The 23967-nt window shown below is 43.9% G+C and overlaps 1 protein-coding gene across 2 annotated transcripts in view; it reads right to left on the bottom strand.

Annotated features, from left to right (window-relative positions):
• The window catches only part of ikbke (inhibitor of nuclear factor kappa B kinase subunit epsilon), a 28246-nt gene extending 6091 nt beyond the window's left edge, over nt 1-22155 (bottom strand). Inside the window, exons 1-15 of one of the 2 annotated variants that reach the window (XM_083888703.1) lie at nt 21888-22155; nt 20490-20592; nt 17867-18004; nt 17652-17781; nt 17387-17568; nt 16796-16956; nt 14679-14789; nt 14377-14556; nt 13356-13427; nt 8442-8638; nt 4065-4123; nt 3861-3952; nt 3656-3757; nt 2455-2512; nt 1976-2088 (exon numbers count right to left, since the gene is read on the bottom strand). In XM_083888703.1, the coding sequence (XP_083744829.1) occupies nt 1976-2088; nt 2455-2512; nt 3656-3757; nt 3861-3952; nt 4065-4123; nt 8442-8638; nt 13356-13427; nt 14377-14556; nt 14679-14789; nt 16796-16956; nt 17387-17568; nt 17652-17781; nt 17867-18004; nt 20490-20591 (1697 nt within the window). In that variant the 5' untranslated portion in view covers nt 20592; nt 21888-22155. The remainder of the gene's footprint in view (nt 1-1975; nt 2089-2454; nt 2513-3655; nt 3758-3860; nt 3953-4064; nt 4124-8441; nt 8639-13355; nt 13428-14376; nt 14557-14678; nt 14790-16795; nt 16957-17386; nt 17569-17651; nt 17782-17866; nt 18005-20489; nt 20593-21887) is intronic. The other variant, XM_083888704.1, reaches the window with a different exon arrangement.
• Between the last annotated feature and the right edge of the window lie 1812 nt (nt 22156-23967).

The following is a 23967-nucleotide window of genomic DNA, read 5'->3' as shown; positions in this document are numbered from 1 at the left end:
AGTGTGTGAATATGTTCAGAAAGCATTGATAGTCCTAAAAGCTATGCATTTTTAATATGCTGGCGGTGGGCGCTGCAGCTGTACTATCATGTTAACATTATTGACACAGTATTGTGGGTCTTAAAACCATAAAATTTGTGTTTGAATTTAGGTTGTTTTATGGCTGTGAATCACTCCTGTTTTATGGCTGTGAATCACTTTGGGTGTGGCAATCTAACATTCCAGAGCTTTTGTTGCTTTTTCAGTCAATCAGCTGACGATCACGGAGAATACACATGGCTAATTAATATGCAGTACAGAGAGCGAGGGAGAGGGGAGAGATAGTGATTAGAACTTTCCTGTGCTTATGTGTGCAGTGCGTGTGTGTGTGTGTGTGTGTGTGTGTGTGTGTGTGTGTGTGTGTGTGTGTGTGTGTGTGTGCAGTGCGAAATTAAAGCGTGATTGTCATCAAAGCAGTCATCATCAAAGCTTTGTTTGACAAAGGAAGACAAGGAGAACATGACACTAATTGTCTGTGGCTGAACATCTTCACAATGACAGCGAAAGCACAGAGACTGCTGGTGTGTGGACTGTTAGCATTTTAAGCTAGTGATCTTTATGCTAACGTGTTAGCAGACTTCACCGTCACAAAAACAACAACCAGGTGGATTATTCAGCGGCTGAAAGAGAGCAGGACACACACGGTAGTTGTCTGAGATGATGACGTGACGCCAGCACCGCGCTATACTGTTATGGGTGAGTTTTCATATACGTATATTATGTCCTGAGGGCTGTCGTCTCCTCCTTCGGCCATGATTCGAGCTTCGATAAAGTTTGAACATCAGGTTGTAGGCTACAGAGTGCACCTGTGCGGCAACTTCAGCAGACGGAGACGCTGGAAAGGCTCACGGTGCCTACACCGCGGGCGCGGTTATTCACCGAGATAATATTTTTTTTTGAAATGAAGACGGTAATTATTATCGTCAAAATTTTTATTGCGGTTTACCGTTACACCGTTAACCGTGACATCACTAATTTCTTCAAATTCAATCAAAACTAATGTTTGTTAGTAAAAACATACAACCATTTTGCTAAATCAGTTCTCTTTGCTTTCAAGTTAAAAAAACTTTGCTTACGAGTTACAAAATTTTGTTTGCAAATCAGTTCTCTTTGTTTGCAACTTCAAAAGTTTTGGTTTCAAATTCAACAGCACTTGATGGGCGGGGCCTTCGCTGGTGGATGGGAGAAGAGTTTCTATTGGTTGGTTTGACCTGACTCCAGCACCGGCTCCGTCTTTCTCATCACACAAACTTCTCCCTTGTGCTGTGCTGCTACAAAGTAGGACTGTGATAAAAACATTTAGTGTTGCATGGTACTCTCGGTGCCAAAACGTCATGGTTTATACACAACAGTACCACCGTGGATAACTAAACTACCACTGAACGCGGTGCCATTTTCCACTGTGTCGCGGAATGCCGCCGGGAGCTTGAGCCAGGAGGAGTAGCGGACTCCCGGCTCCCGGCAGCAGGTCCCGGCTCCATCGGTAGTCCGGTGGAAACTGGCACCACGTTCAGTGGCGACTCTGCTAAGGCTGTGACTAGCAGAGACAACCATGTTGCTGCTAGTCAGTGTGCTTGCAGCAGCAGGGCATCATAATTCATTACTTGTGTTGTTGTTGTTGGGGTTGTGTTATGTTTTTACTTACAAACATTGCCACTTGCTGTTTTTTGCTCTCAAATCTCTTTTTTTGGTTTCAAATCTATTCTATTTGATTGAATAATAAAGGAACAAAATTCTCTCCATAGAACTGTAGAAGAGCTATAACCTCCCTGGATTTGGATTGTGGGTACTTTTGTTATTGTACATTCTGTAATAAACACAATAAGAGTTAGATGCACTCATCTTATACCTGCATGCACTGAACCTTGACATCCATGCCAATGAAGTACAACACAAATAAACATATATTTACACCCCTAGGGCTTGCCCACACTACCTCTTGTCATTGGCCAGGGCCTCTGCTAACTTGGCCTGTTCTATCTGCAGCTGGTCCAGTCGGCTCTGAAACTCATGGATGCCTGCAGTGTATACAGGTAGGTGCTCATGGACCTGTACAGAGAGTAATAACAGACTCTAAACACAACCGCTATTTTAAGAAATAACAAGCCATAACAATTATGATAAACGCATTTATTTTGAAATGAGGAATATTGATTGTGAGAGTGATCATGAGAGTGAACTGTGACTGTGGTTATTGTGACTATTTAGCATTGTTGTAACTATAAATACCAATGTAATGTGATTATTCTACACTAATTTGTAAGTTCTTTGTAAATGTATAATTCGGCATGTTACATTGCAGGACTATTGTAATAAATTACTCAAGTATCTATAGCTCAATGAACCTAATAACTGATAAAGAAATGTGTCACATTCTCGTCTCTGTAATTGTAGTTGCTTCCTTATGACACTCACCAGCTGCAGCTTTCGACTGTGATCAGCTGAGCCTTGGTTTTCTGAGGTACAGTAGCCACTGAGAAGCACATGGGAGGAGAAAAGGAAATAAAAAAAAAAATAGAAAAATGTGGTTAATACCATATATACCATAATGTTGTCAACTAGAAATAAATTGAAATTATTTGAGAGGCACTGGATTATTTACATTACAGTATGACCAACATGATATAAATTAATGGTTTTCGCTATCAACAAATGACACCAGAATCTTTTCAGATATGGTGTAAAAATGTTGTATCGTGTCCATTGTGTGTGTGTGTATCAGGGACATGTAGATTGTAGAACGATAGCATGAACAAACAGATTTGATTGGCTTTAAGTACTACTTACGCGGCTCTTACATGAATAAAGATTTTAACCTTTAGGAAAAAAAAACTCATGTGTCGAACAGGGTTATTATTATGCCGATGGTTACAAATAATCCAATGTATGGGCTCTGACAAATATAAAAATACTGTAGTCAGAGGACGTCAGTTGAGGAGGCACTCTGTAATCCATCCTGAGGACAGATTACGTTCATGCATTGACAGGATGTGTCTTAAGTAAAGTGCTCTATGTAGATTACGCAGAGCCCTCTGCGTCAACGGAGAGGCTGTCAGAGAGCCTCTGCGTCGTCTCCGATTGCACAAAATATTTTTTAAGTGTCCGTCACTCCGTCAAGGGACAACGGAGACGGCAAGAGCTGTGATTGGTCCTCAGGAGCCGAGCTAAGCTGCTCTGTGCCTGCTCACAGTGTGCACCGAGCGTCCACAGAGGCGGAGCTGATCACCGCCGACAATGTCGCTGCCAAACTATAAATACGTTATATCTTAATGCACACAGCACATGCTTAGACTCTAAATGGCCAATTTCTTGCATCAAATTATCTTAAAACTGCGTTCTGTGACACAGAAAAGTGAGAAACGGCCACTGTTTCCACAACAACAGTCTTTCTCTCTCGGACGCCATTGCTCACTGTAGCCAGAAGCACAACAACCTTGCGCAGCGACCCCTACTGATCGGGCGGGAAATTGCAGCGTGTATCCTTCACCACAACGCAGAAGTATGAAGGTTGGAGGGGTCTCCTTAGTTTGGACTCCCCTGAATTAGATGATGCCGATTACAGATGTTAATACCAGGTCAATGTGTGCCAATGTGTCATTTGTGTAGAAGAACTTACAAAGTGTGATTTCTGTGTTGTAAGCTGAGGCAGGACTGCAGTCTAATGGTGATCATCGCAATACTGTGAATGGCTTCTCCACACTCTTTGCGCAACTTCATCCTGAGGATGAATGAGAGAGAGTCAAATAGAGAACTGAAGAATTTCAGTCATCATAAACTGTGAGGTATTTAAATGTAGTCATTTTAGCAGGAGTGTTGTTCACATGTAGCTGTAGTATCCTTGCAGTAGCAGTTCCCGGTGAGTGTGTAGCAACCGAACTATCCTCAGATACTGGTGGACCACTCCTACTATTACCTAGAGACACAAATGGTTTAAAGAAGTTGATGAATACTGGGTTGCACCCTTGTAGTGCACAGTGTACACAGTTGAAAAATAAACAATGAAGACAGCAGCAGCAGTACAAAACCTTGGAAAAATTGTAGTCTGCCATGACGTCAAACCTGGACGGGATGACAGGAGTGTCTGCTGCAATGAAGAGAAGAAAACAACATGAATTGTGGAAGTGATCCATGTTCCTGGATATTAGGAAATGTATGTGAATAATTGTGGTCCACCACGGCCAAAGAGGGCGCAAAACAGGTAAAACATGAAAAAAGTGTTAGCAGACTTCATCGTCACAAAATCAACAAATGAATGTGAAAGTGAATGATACAGCTATGTGTATGAAGTATTGACTGTGATGCTTTTAGCACATCATCATCTCATTCAGGAACAGACTGATCCATTCACACTACACCACAGAGACACTTCAATGTATTTCATTTGTGCCTGTGGCAGAAAGGCAGTTTGATTTGATATAAGAAATATGTGTCTATCTTTGATCCTTCTCTCTTGAGTGTATAGTATATTTTGTTTTCATGAAACAACAAAAACAGATAATGGAAATACAGTGATATGCAAAAGTTTGGGCTACCCTGTATTTTCCTGATTTTCCTTTATAATTCATTGGTTGTTTGGATAAGAAATTTCAGTTTAATATATCATATAGGAGACAAACACAGTGATAATTGAGAAGTGAAATATAGAAAGTCTGCAATATCAGTAGATTCTGGAGAACAACGTCCAGGAATCAGTGACAAAGTTGTGGACAAGTCAGTGACAATACTTATGGAAAGTATCCTTCTAAGTTGTGCCAGGGGCAAACCATCAAACTGAACTGGAGATGTTTTGGCGTGTGAGCGGTTTTTTTTTCCGGCTTGGAGCGCGGTCTCCTCCGTCACCCTGGGAGTGGCTCCCTGTGAGTGTTTGCTCGCCTTGTTGCTGGCTGCTGCCGCTGCGCTTCGTTCGCACAAAGATCAACTGAGCACCTACCGAATCATGACGCGTTCAGGGACCGTCAGAAAACAATGAAGATACATTGAAGCACCAGGTCAGTTGAACGAAGACTGCTGAACAAAGACTTGGGGAGTCTCTCTGCGGGAGTCTGTCGAGGAAGTCTAAATAACGCGCCCATCTGAATTCATCAGCTTCTTTTCCACATTTGACCTCACACTTTACCCCTCTCCACCCACCCACCGGGCCGGGAACCAACTGGACCTTGTCTTCACAAGGTCCTGTAGTACCTCAGCACTCTCTGTTACCCCGCTCACTGTGTCGGACCACCACTTTGTTGGTTTTTCTCTCCCCTTGAAGTCCGCTGCTGTCCTCGCCCCTACCCCTTGCATGATCGCTACCCGCCGCAATCTAAAATCCCTCTCTCCCTCCACTCTCTCCGCAACTGTTCTTTTCTCGCTGCCGTCCACAGAACAGTTCTCTCAGCTGTCCACCGAGGAAGCCTCCTCAACTCTGTTGTCCTCCCTCTCCTCCTCTTTAAACACTCTCTGTCCCCTCATCTCACGACCGGCTAGATCATCTCCCCCCCCTCCCTGGCTGTCTGAAATGCTACGAACCAACAGAACGGTGTTACGATCGGCAGGGAGAAAATGGAAAAAATCACATCATCCAGATGACCTTTCTCACTATCACCACCTCCTGTCTGACTTTTCTTCAACGGTTTCAGCAGCCAAATCTCCCTTCTACCTGTCAAAGATCAACTCCTCTGCCTCCAACCCCAGGAAACTATTCTCCATATTCTCTTCCCTCCTCACCCCTCCCACCGCTCCCCCTCCATCCTCCCTCATTGCTGATGACTTTGCAACTTACATTACGAAGAAAGTAAGAGATATCAGTTCCTCATTTACTGCGACGCCCTCCCAGATAGCACCTCCCCCAACCCTCACCTATGTCAGCCTTACCTGCTTCAGCCCTCTCCCCTCTGAAGATGTTCACACACTAGTGACATCTAACCGTGCCACCACCTGTTCACTCGACCCGATTCCCTCCCCTCTTCTCCAAAGCATCTCGCACGACATCTTGCCTCTCCTCACCACCCTGATCAACTCCATCCTCACTTCTGACCGTATTCCAGCTCCTTTCAAGACAGCTACAGCCACTCCTAAAGAAACCCACTCTAGACCCAGCCGATACTCAAAACTACAGACCTGTATCTCCTCTCTTGTTCCTCTCAAAAACCCTGGAACGTGCTGTCTTCAACCAACTGTCTTCTTACCTTTCACAAAACGACCTCCTTGACCCTAATCAGTCAGGCTTCAGGACGGCTCACTCCACTGAGACGGCCCTCCTCACAGTGACTGAGTTCCCCCGGGCCGCCAGAGCCTCGTCCCACTCTTCGGTCCTTATCCTGCTCGACACAGTCATGACGCGTTTGACACAGTCAACCACCATATCCTCCTCTCCACTCTGGCCAAATTTGGCGTTACCGGCTCTGCCCTAACCTGGTTCACATCATACCTGACAGAACGCACCTTTCAGGTCACGTGGAATGGCTCCTTGTCTAAACCCTGCTCACTGGATACTGGTGTCCCTCAAGGCTCAGTACTAGGACCGCTTCTGTTTTCACTATACACTAGATCACTAGGCTCTGCAATCACATCACATGGATCTCTTACCACTGTTAAGCTGATGACACCCAGCTGTTCCTCTCCTTCCCCCCATCCTCCAACACCCATGTTGCCACGCACATCTCGGAATGTCTGGCAGACATTTCCACTTGGACAACTGCTCATCATCTCAAGCTCAACCTTGGTAAAACTGAACTCTTCATCCCGGGAAAAGACTGCCCTCACATGGACCTGTCGGTCACTGTTGAAGACGTCGATGTATCGCCATCATCACCTGCAAAGAATCTGGGTGTAATCCTCGATAATCCTCGATGGGGGTGCAGGGACTCCTGCACCCCCAACATCACGGCGGTGGCCCGATCCTGCAGATTTGCCATCTAAAACATCCGCAGGATCTGGCCCCTCCTCACAAAGGAAGCAACGCAACTCCTGGTTCAATCCCTGGTCATCTCCCGCCTCGACTACTGCAACTCGCTATTGGCTGGACTCCCAGCCTCTGCGACTGAACCGTTGCAACATATCCAGAATGCTGCAGCGCATCTCGTTTTTCAATCTACTCAAATTCTCCCATGTGACCCCCCTCCTCCGTGACCTCCACTGGCTTCCTGTTGCGGCCCACATCAGATTTAAAGACCATGGTGCTGGCTTTCAAGGCCATCAACCGAACTGCAAACACTGATCAGACTAGACCCCAGTGCGAGCACTTCGCTCTACTACATCAGCCGGGCCGGCTGGTACCGCCATCCCTGAGAGCAAACAAAGGCCGCACAACGAAGTCCCGACTCTTCTTTCTTCCACCTCAGTGGTGGAACAAACTTCCGACCAACGTCAGGACAGCAGAATCGCTCGCCATCTTTCACAAAAGACTCAAGACTCACTTGTTCAGACTTCACCTCGACCCTACATAGCACTAACCTCCCAACCCCCTCCCCCACAAAAAACTTGTATCATAGCACTTATGGAAAGTATCCTCGATAAATAGCTGCTACTTTGCTCTGATGAGAACTTGAATATTGTTTCTATCTTTTCTACTTTATCAACAGAGATATGCTGCGGTTTCTTTCTGGTGACAAATGTAATTATTGTAAGTCGCTTTGGACAAAAGCGTCTGCTAAATGCCCTAAATGTAAATGTAAATGTATTTAACTGAACTGTCCTATTTAAACAACCAATGATTTATAAAGGAAAATCATGAAAATGTACAGGGGTGCCCAAACTTTTGCATACCATTGTATGACTTCCGGAGTGTAAGGACAAGAAATTATAACAGAATAAGCCTGAAAGTGACCAGTAAGTTGGAACAGTAATTAGAGTCATGCCTGAGGAGCTTAGGTGCAAGGGATTCAATCATGTGAAGTTGCAAGACCATGTTTTGCCTTAAATTAGCACAATTTTAAATTCAATAGGAAGCCAGCTAATCACTGCAAGGATGGGAGTGATATGGTCTTGTCTCTACTGTGTTAAAAGTCTAGCAGCTGGATTTTGGACTAGTTGTAGATGAGAGCTGGCCTTTTGAATGATCTCTCGTCTACAGAGAGTTAAGTGAAGAGATAAAAGCATGGACAACCTTTTTAAGGTCAACTCAAGAAAGGAAATGCTTTCCTTTGGCAATATTCCTAAATTGTTTGAAAATTGTTTGATATTAGATGAAAGTTTGAAATAAATACGGTATGACCTGTTTTTATTCTGCAAAGAGCTACTGTAATGAAGGATCTTTGAAACGAGACTGAAACAGGTGATTTACAAGTTACATTGTGTTGAGTAGGGGAAAGTGACATTGGAAAACACCTCAGATCAGAACTCTTTCATACTTCCATTGGGGAACAGCAAAGAATGAAAAAGAAAAATGGTTCAGACCTCACAAAAACATGTCTTTATCTTACGTTCTCTGAAGGGAAGGCTGATGTTTGCTTCAGGCCTGTAGCTGAGCAGTAGGACGGGCCGTGTGGGTGATGTACGCGGGAGGTTGACGACCTTCATGTTGCCCTCCAGGGGAAGGTCATGTCCGAGATACAGCAGCTGTTGCTGCTGTACATCTATACCAGTCTGAGATGCAACCTCCTCGAAGAAGACCGACACCCTGTGGGTGAGGATGAGGAGGATGTATTATTTTCTCATTCATGATTATATCGATAACAACCGCTATAGGCTCATGGTCTATTTAAACCACTGTATTTTAACGTTGGTCATAATGGTGTTAGAGCTCAATGTTTTCTCATGCACTACTTGTATGAAATGTTTGAGAAACACTGCTATAAACAATACCCATATAAACATTGATGGTCATAGCATGACCGCACAGCCCTCCCCGTGGACTGTGACACGCACACACGCGCACACGCACACACGCGCGCGCGCACACACACGCACGCACGCACGCAACTTACCACATATGCCGGGAGTGTTTGGTTGTGGTCCGCCATCTGGGCGAGTCTGTCCGGCAGCGAAAGAGCCGTCCAGAAACAAGAACTCATTTATTTGGTTCCGACCCTAATTGGCCTAGTCCACGGCGATTATGACGATGGGGAGGAATGAGGTGGGTCTTGATCAAACCCCCACTGTGCAGTGTCATTCTACAACTTAGGAAAACAAACTGTATTGTGTTTATATTGTAAATCTGCATATATGTATATTTAAGAACGTGTACGGTTGTTTCAGAGTCTGTCCTGTTGTCCATCAATTCACTCTGACTCTGATGTTTTTGGCTAAACCCACTTCCACTCGACAGCGCACCCTCGGCTACCTTCACAACTGGTGGCAGTGGTGGGATGGCCAGTAGAGGACAGTAGTGAGTTTTTTTTTTCCCCTTTTGGTGAGCGGGTGAATTTTTCCACTTAGCCTCTCCGGTGGATCATCAGGTGGTCCTCTGCTGGGGATGCGATGCCACCAAAGAAAGACGCTACTACAGCAAAGAAGCTTGGTCCGCAGGAGAGTGGGGCCGTTGGAGGCGATCTTGAAGGTGGTCCTGAACCGGAACTGGCCCAGGTCGCCGAGGATACCTCTTCTGCAGGAGCTAAGAGATATGTTCCGGTCCCATATGGCACGGCAGCAGGCACGAGATACTTATCTGGAGCAGGAAGCAGCACGTTAGGTGACTCGATGGAAGTCTGTTCAACATCAGTTCAGCCTCCTGCAGCGGGAAGTTTACATCAGAACCACCCCAGATCCGGAGGTACCTGTGGAGGCTGCTGCTAGAGGCGCTGGTGCGTTGGAGGCACCAGTGCAGACCTCAGCCATGGGCAGTTGTCCATCATCATCAGCCTACACCCACCGAGTGAGTAGTCAAGGGAGAGCTCAGATAGAGAGGGAACCAAGACTGCAATGTTTAAGTGACACTGATTTGATGTTGAACACTATTTGGTCATGTTTGAGAGAATAGCAGTGGGGTGTCAGTGGCCGACAACTGACTGGGCAGTTAGATTAGCCCCCCTCCTGATTAGCCCCCCTCCCGAGATGACGCCCTTGTTTATGCACTGTTGAAAGAGGCCATACTTGAGAAATCAATTAACCCGGAGACTTGCCGGCTGCAGTTCCGAGAAACTGAAGTGGGCGAAGAGGAGACTCCGAAAGAGCTCTACGTCCGCCTGCGTGATCTGTACCAGAGATGGGTTCAACCACAACATCGCACTAAAGAGGAGATTGGGGAGATGATCCTCTTGGAACAGTACCTGCGTTTGGTTTCTCCAGATCTCCAGGTGTGGACTCAGGCCTGGACATACGCTCAGTGGAAAGGGGTTAGACACTCAAATAGACCCCACCGACAGATTCCACCTGTGAGGAAGACCAGCAGCAAGGGTAAGTCTGTGGTTGATAGGGGTGGTCCATTCAAATAGAGCCTTGCACCGAGAATGAGTGGCTCCAAAACACTAGTGTGTTATTAGTGTGGACAGGAAGGTCATATAAAACCAAAATGCCCCAATAACCCAGCCAACCAAGCTAATATATGCACAGTCCCTAGGTCCAGTTCCCCTAAGAAGCCTGTAGCTCTCCCTTGTCATGCTGTAGTCTTGAATGGGCAGGAAGTTAGGGCACTGGTAGATACGGGTAGCATGCAGTCCTTAGTGTCCTCTGACTTGGTCCCAATACAGCTACGGAACTACGCTGCAATGACCCAATTGAAATGTGTTCATGAAGAGAAAAGGGTGTATCCAACTGCAAGCATGTATGTGCAGGTTAGGGGACATACTTATTTACTGGAGGTTGGGGTGGTGGATACTTAACCATATCCACTGGTTTTGGGCAAGGATTTTCCCCTTCTGCTGGATTTAGTGTCTGGGGGTGGGGAGTGCAATATGACAGTGACAAGGGCCATGGCTAAGAAGAGACCAGTAGAGTCACCGCTTTTTGTATTGCCCTTCCATAAGGCAGACATTGAAGCTCAGCCTGGCAAAACCAGAAAGACTAAGAGATAGAAAAGACGGGAGAAGTTCCAGTTTGGGGTGCTCAGGATCAGGAGGAAGTTTGGAGCATTTGGAGGTTCTTTAAGGGATTCCCCACGAGATGAGCCTAATGCAGCAGCAAGACCCAGACACTGGCCCCTTATACCTGCAGACTCAGGCAGAGCAGCTCAGCGGAGACAGGGGAGAGACTCCAAGACAGTGGTTTGCCATTCAAAATGGCGTACTGTATAAAGGGGGAGGGACAGAGGCGAGGATGGTAGTTCCTCAGAAGGTCAGAGGGGTTGTTCTCGACCTAGGTCATTCAATCCCATGGGCAGGCCATTTAAGCAGACAGAAGACCATGTCCCGAGTCAGCCGTTATTTTTACTGGCCAAATATGGCCAAAGACATTGCAGAATTTTGCCAAACGTGTCCTGAATGCCAGAAAACCGCCAGCAGATGTCCCCCAAAGGTCCCCTTAGAACCTCTTCCGGTAGTAGGGACCCCGTTTGAACGATGGATGGATGTAGTAGGGCCCCTGGAGCACAGTAAAACTGGGAATCGGTTTATGTTGGTGATCACCAATTATGCCACTCGGTACCCTGAGGTCTTTGCTCTGAAGGCAGTAAAGGCTAGAACTGTAGCCACCTGTCTTGTGCAGCTGTTTTCAAGGGTGGGGTTCCCTAGGGCTATAATCACAGATCAGGTGTCCAACTTTATGTCCAAGCTCCTTAAGCAGGCCTATGGGTTGTTAGGGATAAAGGGCATACGGACTACACCCTAACATCCACAGACCGATGGACTGACGGAGCGGTTCAACCAGACTCTCAAGCAGATGTTACGCAAGTTTGTGAGTGAAACTGGTGCAGACTGGGACAACTGGCTCCCCTATCTCCTCTTTGCGTACCGGGAGGTCCCGCAAGCTTCAACTGGATTTTCACCTTTCGAGCTGCTGTATGGCCGTGAAGTGCGGGGACCCCTGGCACTATTAAAAGAGACCTGGATGCAAGATGAGGACTTACCGCAGCCACAGAATATCCTCTCATATGTTCTGCAGATGAGAGAGAGACTAAAGACTATGTCGGAACTGGCGCAACAGAATCTTGAACAGTCACAGCGGCGTCAAAAGTCTTATTATGACCAGAGAGCCCTCTCTCGGAGTTTTGCCGAAGGTGACAAGGTGCTGGTAATGCTTCCAAGTGATTCCAGTAAATTATTGGCAAAATGGCAAGGCCCTTATGAGGTTATTCGTAAGTTAGGGTCTACAACCTATGAGCTCGCCAAGCTGGGGCAAAAACACTCCAGAAGGGTCTTGCACATCAACCTCCTGAAGGAGTGGCGGGAACGACCAGATGCTGAGGTGTTCATGATCGGACAGGTGCCAGAGGAGGATGAGGTGGAGGAGCAGTACCTACCCTTACCAACAGTGGGCACCCTGGACCTCAGCCATCTTTCCCCTGCTCAGCAAATGGACATCTGTCATCTCTGTGGTCCAGCCTTGTTCAAGGCACAGCCAGGGGCATACCAAGCTGGTAAACCATCACATCACCCTGTGTGAGGGTGCGGCACCCCGCCGCATGAGCTACTGCATCCCAGAACGTCTTCTTGCTGGGTTAAGGAAGGAGGTCGACCACATGCTGGCCATGGGCATCATTGAACGATCTAAGAGTGAGTGGTGCAGCCCTGTTGTGTTGGTGCCCAAGAAAGATGGGACCCTCCGGTTCTGTGTTGACTTCAGGTACCTCAATTCGGTCTCTAAATTTGATTAATAACCAAACCCCCCGAATTGATGACCTCATTGACTCTCTGGGTCCTGCAAAGTGGGTAACCACCTTGGACCTTGCAAAAGGTTACTGGCAGGTTCCCCTGAGTGTTGCTGCCAGGGAACTGACTGCGTTCCGGACGCCCTTGGGTCTCTTCCATTTCTGCAAGATGCCGTTTGGGTTGCATGGAGCCCCCGCAACATTTCAGAGGTTCATGGACCAGGTGGACTGCATGCGGGACTCAAACGCACGGATTACCTGTTGGTACCTGTCCATGCAGCCGTATCGCTTTACCATTAGCCACATCTCTGGGCGGAGCAATGCCACTGCTGACTTTCTCTCCCGCCTGCCTGCGTGAGACCAGAGGGGTGGGGGGGTGTGACGGTCATGGCATGACCGCACAGAGCAGCCCTCCCCACGGACTGTGACACACACACACACACACACACTCATTCACAAAAAGAAAGACGTTGACAGCCCGGTCGTTCATGCGGCGACACCTGAAGGGAATGCGGGGTTGCCGCTTGAGCAGGTGCAGTGAGCACCTAGTGACGAAGAGACACCGGGGATTATCCGCGATGCCGCGGACATTAATGTGCTCAAGCAGGGGCGCAAGCTTGAGCACAAAACAAGCATTAAGCCGGAGACAACTTACCACGTATGCCGCGTGGTAAGTGTTTGGTTGTGGTCCACCGTCTGGGCGCGTCTGTCCGGCAGCGAAAGGGAGCTGTCCAGAAACAAGAACGCATTTATTTGGTTCCGACCCTAATTGGCCTAGTCCACGGCGATAATGACCATGGGGAGGAATGAGGTGGGTCTTGATCAAACCCCCACTGTGCGGTGTCATTCCTACAACTTAGGAAAACAAACTGTATTGTTTTATATTGTAAATCTGCGCATATGTATATTTAAGAATGTGTACGGTTGTTTCAGAGTCTGTCCTGTTATATATTTGTTATTTGATTATTCCATGTTCCCTCTATTTGTAAATGGTGCTGGCCACCTGATATATGTTTCCTCGTCTAGTCTATGTGGTTAGTCTCGTCTATGTTGCGTGTCAAGCACTGTGACTCTGCGTACTATGTGGCTAGCAGATTGTCAATTTGGCCGACATTTGAAGTTTTCTGACATTTTGATTTCTTTTGTTCCTTTTGGTTTTTTTCTGCTATTGCCTTATTTGAGTTTTGCCATGGACACCTAATGCTTGTTTTCACCTTTCAAGCCAGAAATTAAATTTTATTGTCCATCAATTCACTCTGACTCTGATGTTTTTGGCTAAACCCACTTCCACTCGACAGCGCACCCTCGGCTACCTTCACATAAACTATGTAACTATTTACAGGCATAATTAAATTTGAGTCACGTAGCGCACATATTCTGACAAGAACTTCATGTAGCACTAGGTGGAGTCAAGTGAACAAGTCAATTAAACAAGTTAAATGATTATATAGATTATAAACTGGTATAACCTGTGACCACTGTGCATCACCTCATTTTACATGTGTTACAATGCAAAGTAAAGTATTATTTTTGTGAATATATACATACTAATATACATACTAACTTAGTATAGTATGTGTATATATGTGGAACCTTTTTTATTTGCTAGTTGTACTGCATGTTTCCCTTCTGTCCATTTTTGTGGGTACATATGGCAAATGCCTGGGCAGACGTACGTGTTGTAGTGGTGTATGTAGATAAAGTGCACCATGGCCTGCTGCAGAGCAAAGAGGTGAACTGGCTGCCGCTGCAGTATGTCTGTGGTGGCAGTGAAGAACTGGTCAAAGCCCCAACACCTGTCCTGGTCAGCCTCCAGTATACCTGCCAACACTGGAACCAGCAGCACCCTCAGACCTCTACAGTCACACACACACACATGGGCAAAGACAGATGGAGGGGGACAGGAGAGCAATATTCAAAATGAGTCAAGATAAGCATAGCTTCTGTTCTCATATAAAGAATATTACTGGTGACATACTGAGACAGTTGGCAGCTGTGAGGAAGGTGGTAGCTCCACTCAATCGGTCCACCCTCCACCCGCTGTATTCCAGCTATTGCACCCATAGGTTTCTCAGTAGTTATTTTATACCTATACAACAAAACACAGAAAATCAGTGATTACTATTCATTGGTCATCTATGATGGATGTTATCCTTTTCCTCGACTACAAGACAAAATAAATCACAATGGTTGGATTATGTCAATAGTTATCAGTGGTTACACTACAGAATTAAGGAGAACTGATGGTCGTTAATGTGAAATTTTATTACAGCTAGAGCTGCAGCTTACTCTGTGCCTGTCCAGGTTTGGTCAATGTTCTCTCTTGCTCAGTGGACAATAAAATGCGGCCTGAGCAACGCGCTTGAAGTGTGTTTATATTAGGGACTGACAGACAGTGCTGACTGCACTGTGCCTGCTCTGTACACCACCTACTAGCTTGACACACAATGTATTCAAAAATGTGGCAGCAATTAGGGACACAAATTAAGACAGGTTTTAGCCACTTAAAAAGACACACCTACTTCAACCTGCACCTACTTCAGTGTGTACTATGTTTAGAGTTTGCAGTGTGATATGCAGTTTCCTGTCAGACTTTTCTGACGGGAAACTGAAGTTTGTGACACTGCTATTTAGAGTTTTGTGTTTGAAGTCCTACGTCAGAGGATTGCCTCAACTATCCAAACTAGAAAGCATCAGATTAAACACTTCTTCCCTGGCCCTCTTTTTGGAGTCCCTTCTCTTAAATGACATGCCCAAACTAAATAGACTAAATCTCTGCAGTTACATGCTCTATGTGGATTATCTTGGTATCAAATTACGGTTAACACTTGTGAGATTCCACCAGAGGTGTACGTTTCACTGTAGATGCCACTGTGTCAGAGTAAATTTACAGGGAACACAGCATAACTGAAGGATTTTTTTTTTCTCTCGCCTAAAATAATATTGCATTTTAAAGCAAATATCACCTTTAAAATATGCAGTAGGAGCTTAAAAACACATGGAGGTCATGTAACAACATGTGGACATGAGCTGTGCAAAGTCTGATGCTGCTGAAATGAAGCAGAGTGAAAATACAGAGGTTTTAGTAAAGAGATGTCTAGGCGTTCTCTCTTTTGGCTCAGCTTGGCACCATCTGTGCCATTTGAGATTTCTTAGGTACCAAATTATTAAAAACCCATTTAATGTTATTTATATGTCACTACAGGTCTAAAAAGAACTGTAGTGACCCCGGTCTCCAAATGCGTGTGAATCACTTCATCAGCGAGTCAAAAGGACATAAATGCATATGGAGCATTTGTGCAGACATTCGCCTTTCTCTAATCAGAACAATCTAATAAAAACGCTCTGTAATGATCAATAAGAGCGGGATTTGTTCCCAAAGCATGCTGGAAAGTGTAGTTCTTTATTAGAAGTGGTTTTGTTCCGGAGGAAATAACTTGTTTTGATAAACAGCGAAGGTAAGACAACATTTCTGCTTGTATTTCTTGAAAGTCAATTCTTGGCCGTAGAGTGATAAAAATGGTACTGCTGGAATCTGTGGGTCCTCTGCTGTCCAGTCGACACGTGTTTTCTTTGTTTACATAATCACGCTGACGCTCCGGTGCTGCTTTTCTATGTTTTTTTCCCATCTCCTGCTGGTTTGATCCATCGGTGTTTTAACTGTGTTTCTTGAACATAATAATGGTTTATATGAGCTTTTAGCTGAGTTTGAACTTTCTGTGGGTATGCAGCATGTCTGTGTTTGTTAAAGTTAGACATGGTTTTATGACGCTTTTGTCGCTGCGTCTGATGCCGCCCCCGGTACCGGGGGCAACCGTGAAGAAGAGGTTAACAGCTCTCACGTCCTAACAAGCTAAAAATGCTAATTTTCTTTATGGAGTTAGGTGCCAGAGAGTCACCTGTTGACAAACTACAGTTTCCAGGCACTTGTAATCCCTCACATAAACACACAATCCTAAAATCCCAAACAATAACCTTTAGTAATTTACCTCTCTGTGATCTTTAGTTCAATTACATCAGCCAATTTGAACTTTCAATAACACAGACAGTTTCAGTTTCATCATTTTATATACAGTACATGTTTATGTAACTTACATGGTTGGCTTGTTCCTTCGAGGTCCTTCATATGGTGTAAAGGGGAGACTCCCAGTGGCAGCGTGATAAAATGTCACACCAATACTCCACAAGTCAACACTTACTCCGTAGGATTTTTGGTGAGCCTTACGCAACACAGCACGTTCATACATGTCTGGATGCTACAAAAACACAAGTGTTGTTATACAATCACTGCATATTCATTTGTTGATAGAAGCCTACTCAAATGAAATGCATTTTGTATAATTTATTTGAGGTATAAATAAATCAAATTATATTATGGCACATATATATCACATTAGACAACTGTTCTGTATTGTTTCAAAACCTAGTGTATCTGCACATATTGCCACTAGAGGGCAGCCCAGTCTTCTTAATGCAAAATCACTTTGAAGAACAGTATCAAGTTCCGTCATCTCTCTGTGAGCCATTTTTCAGTTTAAAAAAAATTGTGTTGTGTTCGCTGTTAATCACATCACTGGTGGTGAATTTTACAACAATGGTAGAGTTTGTTTTTTTATGAAAAACAACCAAACAAACAAAAACACATTGTTCCGAACCATACAATGATGGAAACACAGCATATCTCACCAGATACTCTTCAGTTCCATAGATAGAAACAAACTTCTCATCATCCTCCAGCTCTCTTGCTGCTCCGAAGTCCGTCAGTTTATAAACGGACTTGCCGTCCTCCCCGACCTGCCGCATGATGTTGCCTGGCTTTATGTCTCTGTGAACCACACCGTTCTCACGCAAGTGGTTCATCCCCTGCACTGAATAGTATGGAGAGAGCAGTACCCAAGTTACAGATATAAGCACATGAAATTACTGAGCAATATCAGATACACCCACCCACCTACACACTGCAATACAGTGAGGAACTCCGTTTCAGGCAGGCCAAAGGCATTTTCTGGTTCCTCGAGCAGACTCAGCAAACTTCCTCCTGAACAATACTCCATCACCAGTACCTTCTGCTTAGACGGCAGCTAAAACGAAAGGTGGGAGAGAATATGACTTGCCATAATTACAAATATAATCCTCTTCAACACCTTGCATTTGTGAGAGCCTTACCTCTTCTACAGTGTGCAGCTTTACAATATTACTGTGGTTGAGCTTCCTCAGCATCTCAAACTCTCTCATCTGGACGTCATGAGGGCGGTTGTAGCTCATCAAGTTAAACACCTTGACGGCCACCAGCTCCCCCAACCTCTGTACAAACACACACACAGACACACACACACACTTTTATATATAAAATACGTTGTTTTTCTTCCATAAACCGGGTAACGGGGCAGTGCACCTCTTATTTTCCTTGTGCATCCTCTTAGCTATTCATTATATGATGTCTTGCTCAAAAATGATCCTATTACCATAAAAATATCAAATTGATGCCAGTAAACAATACTCCTGTTTGCTAGAAAATGCAAAATGACTACATATATACCAAAACTGTCAGACAGTCATGTGGCTTAAACAGCTTTGAATTCATGTAAAACTCTGCTGTCCCTGTTTTATGTATTTGTCCACAGCAATGGCCATTTTGCTATTGCAAAATATTGAGCAATACATATTCCCGCGAGAATTCATTCCCTAATATATAGGGTCATGACTACAAATGAGACTCTTGCAGCCTTTAACCTCTTCTTCCCTGACCCTCCTTTTGGAGTGCCTGCTCGAAAATGACATGCCCAAACTAAATAGAGTAAACCTATGCAGTTACAAGCTCTATGTGGATTATCTTGGTATCAAAATAAAGATAACAATTGTGAGATTCTACCAGAGGTGTAAGTTTCACTGTAGATGCCACTGTGTCAGAGTAAATGTACATGGAACACAGCATAACTGAAGGATTTTTTTCTCTCGCCTAAAAAAATATTGCATTTTACAGCAAATATCACCAAAATATGCAGTAGGAGCTTAAAAACACATGGAGGTCATGTAACAACATGTGGACATGAGCTGTGCAACGTCTGATGCTGCTGAAATAAAGCAGAGTGAAATTACAGCGGTTTTAGTAAAGAGATGTCTGGGCGTTCTCACTTTTGGCTCAGCTTGGCACCATCTGTGCCATTTGAGATTTCTTAGGTACCAAATTATTAAAAAACAATTTAATTTTATTTACATGTCACTACAGATCTAAAAAGAACTTGTTTTGAAAAAAAAAAAAAAAAAAGTATAATAACTCGCCGTAAATCGATGCTCCCTGTGAGGTGCGTAATAACAACTCTGTGGCTCTGCAGCACCTTCAGTTACGCAGCGCCATAGGTCTGGCTTACCTCGGTCAATTAGGGTGATTGACAGCTTGTTTTAAACCTCTAAATCGGTAAAATCTGACCCCGGTCTCCAAATGCACGTCAATCACTTCATAAGCGAGTCAAAAGGACATAAATGCATATGACGCATTTGGGTGGACATTCGCCCTTCTCTAATCAGAACGATCTAATGTTGCTCTGTAATGATCAATCAGACCGGGATTTGTTCCCAAAGCATGCTGGAAAGTGTAGTTCTTCATTAGAAGTGGTTTTGTTCCGGTAGAAATAATTTGTTTTGATAAACAGCAAAGGTAAGACAATATTTCTGGTTGTATTTCTTGAAAGTCAGTTGTTGTTTTGCTCTTATTTTGGGGCTGGATCCGTGAATATTGGTCGTAGAGTGATAAAAATTGTACCGCTGGAATCTGTAGATTCTCCGCTGTCCAGCCCACATGTGTTTTTTGTTTACATAATCACGCTGGCGCTCCGGTGCCGCTTTTCAATGTGTGCGCTGTGACGTTTTTTTCCGCTCCTGCCGTTTGATCAATCGGTGTTTTAACTGTGTTTCGTGGACATAAGAATGATTTATATTAGCTTCTAGCTGAGTTTCTGACCTTTCTGTGGGTATGCAGCATGTCTGTGTTTGTTAAAGTTAAATATGGTTTTATGACGCTTTTGTTGCTGTGTCTGACGCTGCCCCCGATCCCGGGGGCAACCGTGAAGAAGAGCCACTCGTGCATGAGCTTCGACAGACAAACGTTAGGGTTAGATACAAGAGGAAGCAATAATTTCCCCCTTAAGGTCCTCCCATTTGGTCCCTTCACTCCCTCGCCATCAGAATTGCCCTCATAGTCTTTCTTTCTAGAAATATACAGTATATATATATATATATATGTATATATATGTGTGTATATATATATATATATATATATATATATATACACACATATACACACACACACCATTCATAAAGTGACTGTGATAACTGCAGCATAATTTTCAAAGGTCTCTGTTTCTGTCCGTCCAGACTGACTCGGACACAACAAACAAAAATAAAAAATTTTCATTGCTCCAAAACATTGGGGTGGTATGAATGGCAGGCATATCCACAGCAGACTTAATGCACTTGTAAATGAAAATAAACTAATATGGATGTAGCCTCAGGAGACCAGGATGTGGCCAGCAGGTCTCACACAGAGCTCGAGCAGCACTGACCATGAATTTCCCTTTAACATCAGCATAACACTGAAAACATTCTCATCAAAAACCTCAGGACCAACCCACACGAACCGCAGCCTTCTCTCGTCACACATCCTGCAGTCACTTTTGAACCAGAAAGTAGGCCAAGAACATCTGAGACAAATGGCAGCAGTGATGTGACTGAGCAGCTCAGTGGAAAAACAACTTTGCAGTGTGTTTTGATGGTTAATAATACTATATACCTTGTTGCGTGCTTTATATACACTCGCTGTAGCCCCTTGTCCGAGGATATCCTGCAGAGACCACAGGTAGTTTGTTGTGCTGGCTGTCATCATTCCCGACATACTGAGAGGAAGAGATAGCGTATTATGAAGCAGAGCATTAGAGAAACATTAACAGACAAGGAAGAGATACATGCCTTCATTACACACAACTAAGGCTGGGTGATGGGCTTATAACACAGAAAAAAAAACACTTAGTATACATAGAAAATGTTTGCAAAGTTGAGGCGAAGTATTGTATATGTTACATAAAAATGTGTGCACTTAATACATAGACATGTCACTGAACCTGAATCTTTGATATGTTTAGTCGGGCTAAAGCACTTACACACTAAGAAATCAACACACGAGACTGTACCTAAAAAGGTTCAAATGCTTTGTCGCTCCAGTTGTACCCTATCAGGGTACAATCACTGTACCTTTAAAATGTGTACTTGCTTGTTTGTACCACTAAAGAAACTTTTCTGCACCCCTAGTGACAAAAATGTGCTGATTGGTACACACTGAGAAAGGTACAGTGCATGTACCCTGATAAGGTACAACTGGAGCAACATCATTTGTACCTTTTTAGGTACAGTCTCATACTTTGATTTCTTAGTGTGTACTCTATTAATCAATTACTAATCACTACTAAATTAAACATCAAATATTTTGACTATAGATTGAGCGGTTCAAGTGTTTGTTTGGTCTAAAAAAAAAATTAAAACATGTTTTCAGACATTTCAGTTTCTTAAATGTGAATTTTTGGGGGGTTAGAGGATAACACTCTCTTTGAGAACATAATTTCAATTTTTCAACTGTCATTTTAAGGAACAAAGGATTACTTGCTACTTTAACTACTATTACTACTACAGATTAACTGATTACGAAAATAATGGTTAATTGCAGACCTAATATTTGGTGAAGTAAATCAATATAAACTGTCGACGCATTAATGCTCAGCCCTACTTGACATGACATAACTACCTTATATCAACATTACAACACATTAAATATTCTGGTATTTACCTTACATACTATTAAAAACTTAGCATTGTGATAAGCGGGGTCATGACAGTTATATATATATTAAGATATAATCATCATGTAAGAAACATCATTTGTACTGTTGTGCTGCCCTTTTTTAACTTGGGCACCTGTGCCCCCAAAATGTCTGTGAACGCCACCGACGAGTTAGCTAGCCCATGATTCAAGTATTTTAAGCAAAGTAAATGCTAACAGTCGCTAATAAAATGTCTGCAACTGTGCAGCATAACTTCATAAAACACGGAGTTGCCTTCATGGACACAGCTGAGACGTGATAACGTTGACCCAGATTCAAAACGACACCTGTAACTTTTATTTGGAACGTTAGCTTACCTGCTGGGACGTGTCGAACGGTGCTTTAACCGTTCCCGTGTGTCGTCCGCTGTTCTGTTGTTGCTGCTGTTGTTTGTAGCACGACTTTAGTTTTATCCCGTGTTAATCCGGTGTCAACACAACCGGCGTCGGTCTCTTCGGTTTTACGGTAAAACCCAACTTGTCTGCCAACAACAAACCTACGCGCCTACGTGTGTGTGACAACAGCATTCATGTGACGCGCTGCTTTCCCCATTCACGCAGGCGAAAGCCTCCACGGACTCACTTTTCTCAGCTTCCCACTCAGTTCGTGGCTTTTGTCGCGAGCTGTGAGGTCTGATTTAGGAAGTGTGGGCTCGTCACGGGGCGGGATCTGCTCTCAGAGTGACTGCGGAAATACAGGAACATGTCAAAGATGAACCCTCGACCTTCTGTTCCGAGCAAAATTGACACACGTTTATACCATGGATGTATATGAGTTCCATCTGTGACTCCCCAGTTAAGTTTGTTGTAGCGCCCCCTGGGGTTAGGATAAGGTTGGGTTCAGGTTGCAGAGACATACTATTGCAAAAAGTGTGGCTCGCGGCCCACTACTCCAAGTGCACCTGACTGCAGTACGCAGATCGGGGAGTGGCTCAACGTGGGTGGAGCTAAACGCTTGACTCCGCCCGCTAAACGTTTGATTCAGCGCGAGTGACATCTGGTGGCGGAGATCAGGTAGCACATACTCAAATGTCAATGCAGTATAATTATATATATATATATATATTATATATAATATATAATATTATATAATATTTATATATAGCAAGAGATGATAATGTAATTATATAATTCCATGTTGTTTTGTAAATCCCTTTTTAAACTAGAAGCATTTATTGATGGATTAAAACATAACAAACATGGATATTTAAAGTTGAATTTCTCCATATTGGTACAGTAAAAATGCTTGATATTTACTGTGTGTAGTCTTAAATGTGTAGAAGACAGAGATACCATCCATAGCCAGGAATTATTGTGCAAAATATTTTTACAGTAGCTCAAAAGTGGCCGATTATGCCACTTGGAAAATATGGACTTTCATTATGAAATTTCTCCACACAGTAGTAGAGTAAAGATACTTTGATCTTTTTTATTCATGATGGGCAGATGAAACACTGGAATGGAACATGTTTTATTCAAAATCTATGTCAGTATTATAGTTCACCGTTTTAATACCTTTATTATGAAGTTATCCGGACCGGAAGTAAATACGCTGTTTCCATACGCCGTTTCCACGCATTTATCTTAATGCTGAGAATACTTGTGCACTAGAAATTTAAGTGCGACTGATTTCACCACGGAGATCGAAGTCGCGGCTGGCTTGACCGTAGTGTTTATCCATAAATTAGTTCATTACACGAACAACGAACGTCAACTTCCCTCTTAGCAGAAACGCGCTCAATATTTTGAACTCAAACATATGTTCTCCCTCTTCCGCCTGGTATTGGGCATATAGTGGCTCAACGTGGGTGGAGTCAAACGTTTAGCTCCACCCACGTTGAGCCACTCCTCGATCTGCGTACTGCAGTCAGGGCTTACTCAGAAAACCTGCTAAACCCGGTGATACCTCTCACGGCGTTTTTGTACAAAAAAAAAAAAACATTTTAAAGTTCACAGTTATGTGTTATTGTAAGACATTTATTAACAATACTTAAACACCAACTATAAAGTCTTACAAAAAGACACTGAAATAAAATAAATAATATACATTTTTTTCACTTAAGTTAAATATTAATTAAGTAATCTTAAAACAAGCCATGCAATGGTTACATTTAAAAGTAAAATAAAGCAACATAAATATAAAAGTGGTAGTGCCCCCTCATCTGCCTCATCTGGTGCAGAAAAATGGTCCTTTTATTTCTGCGCACCGCCCCTGAGCTGTTCTCTTCTCCCTCTCCTGCGCCGTTCGTCGCTCCTGCGCTCCTGCTTCTCCGAGCGGTCATTTCATATCTAAAGCAGACTGGATAATTTCTCTACGGGTTTTATCCCCACATAAAAATAATGATCTTTATGACGAGGGTGGAGTACAGTCGCGATAAAGTGCAGACTCTGAAGAGCA

This window comes from Microchirus variegatus, assembly GCF_963457635.1.
Source record: "Microchirus variegatus genome assembly, chromosome: 4".
Classification (NCBI taxonomy): Eukaryota; Metazoa; Chordata; class Actinopteri; order Pleuronectiformes; family Soleidae; genus Microchirus; species Microchirus variegatus.
This window is presented reverse-complemented; position numbering and strand designations above follow the sequence as displayed.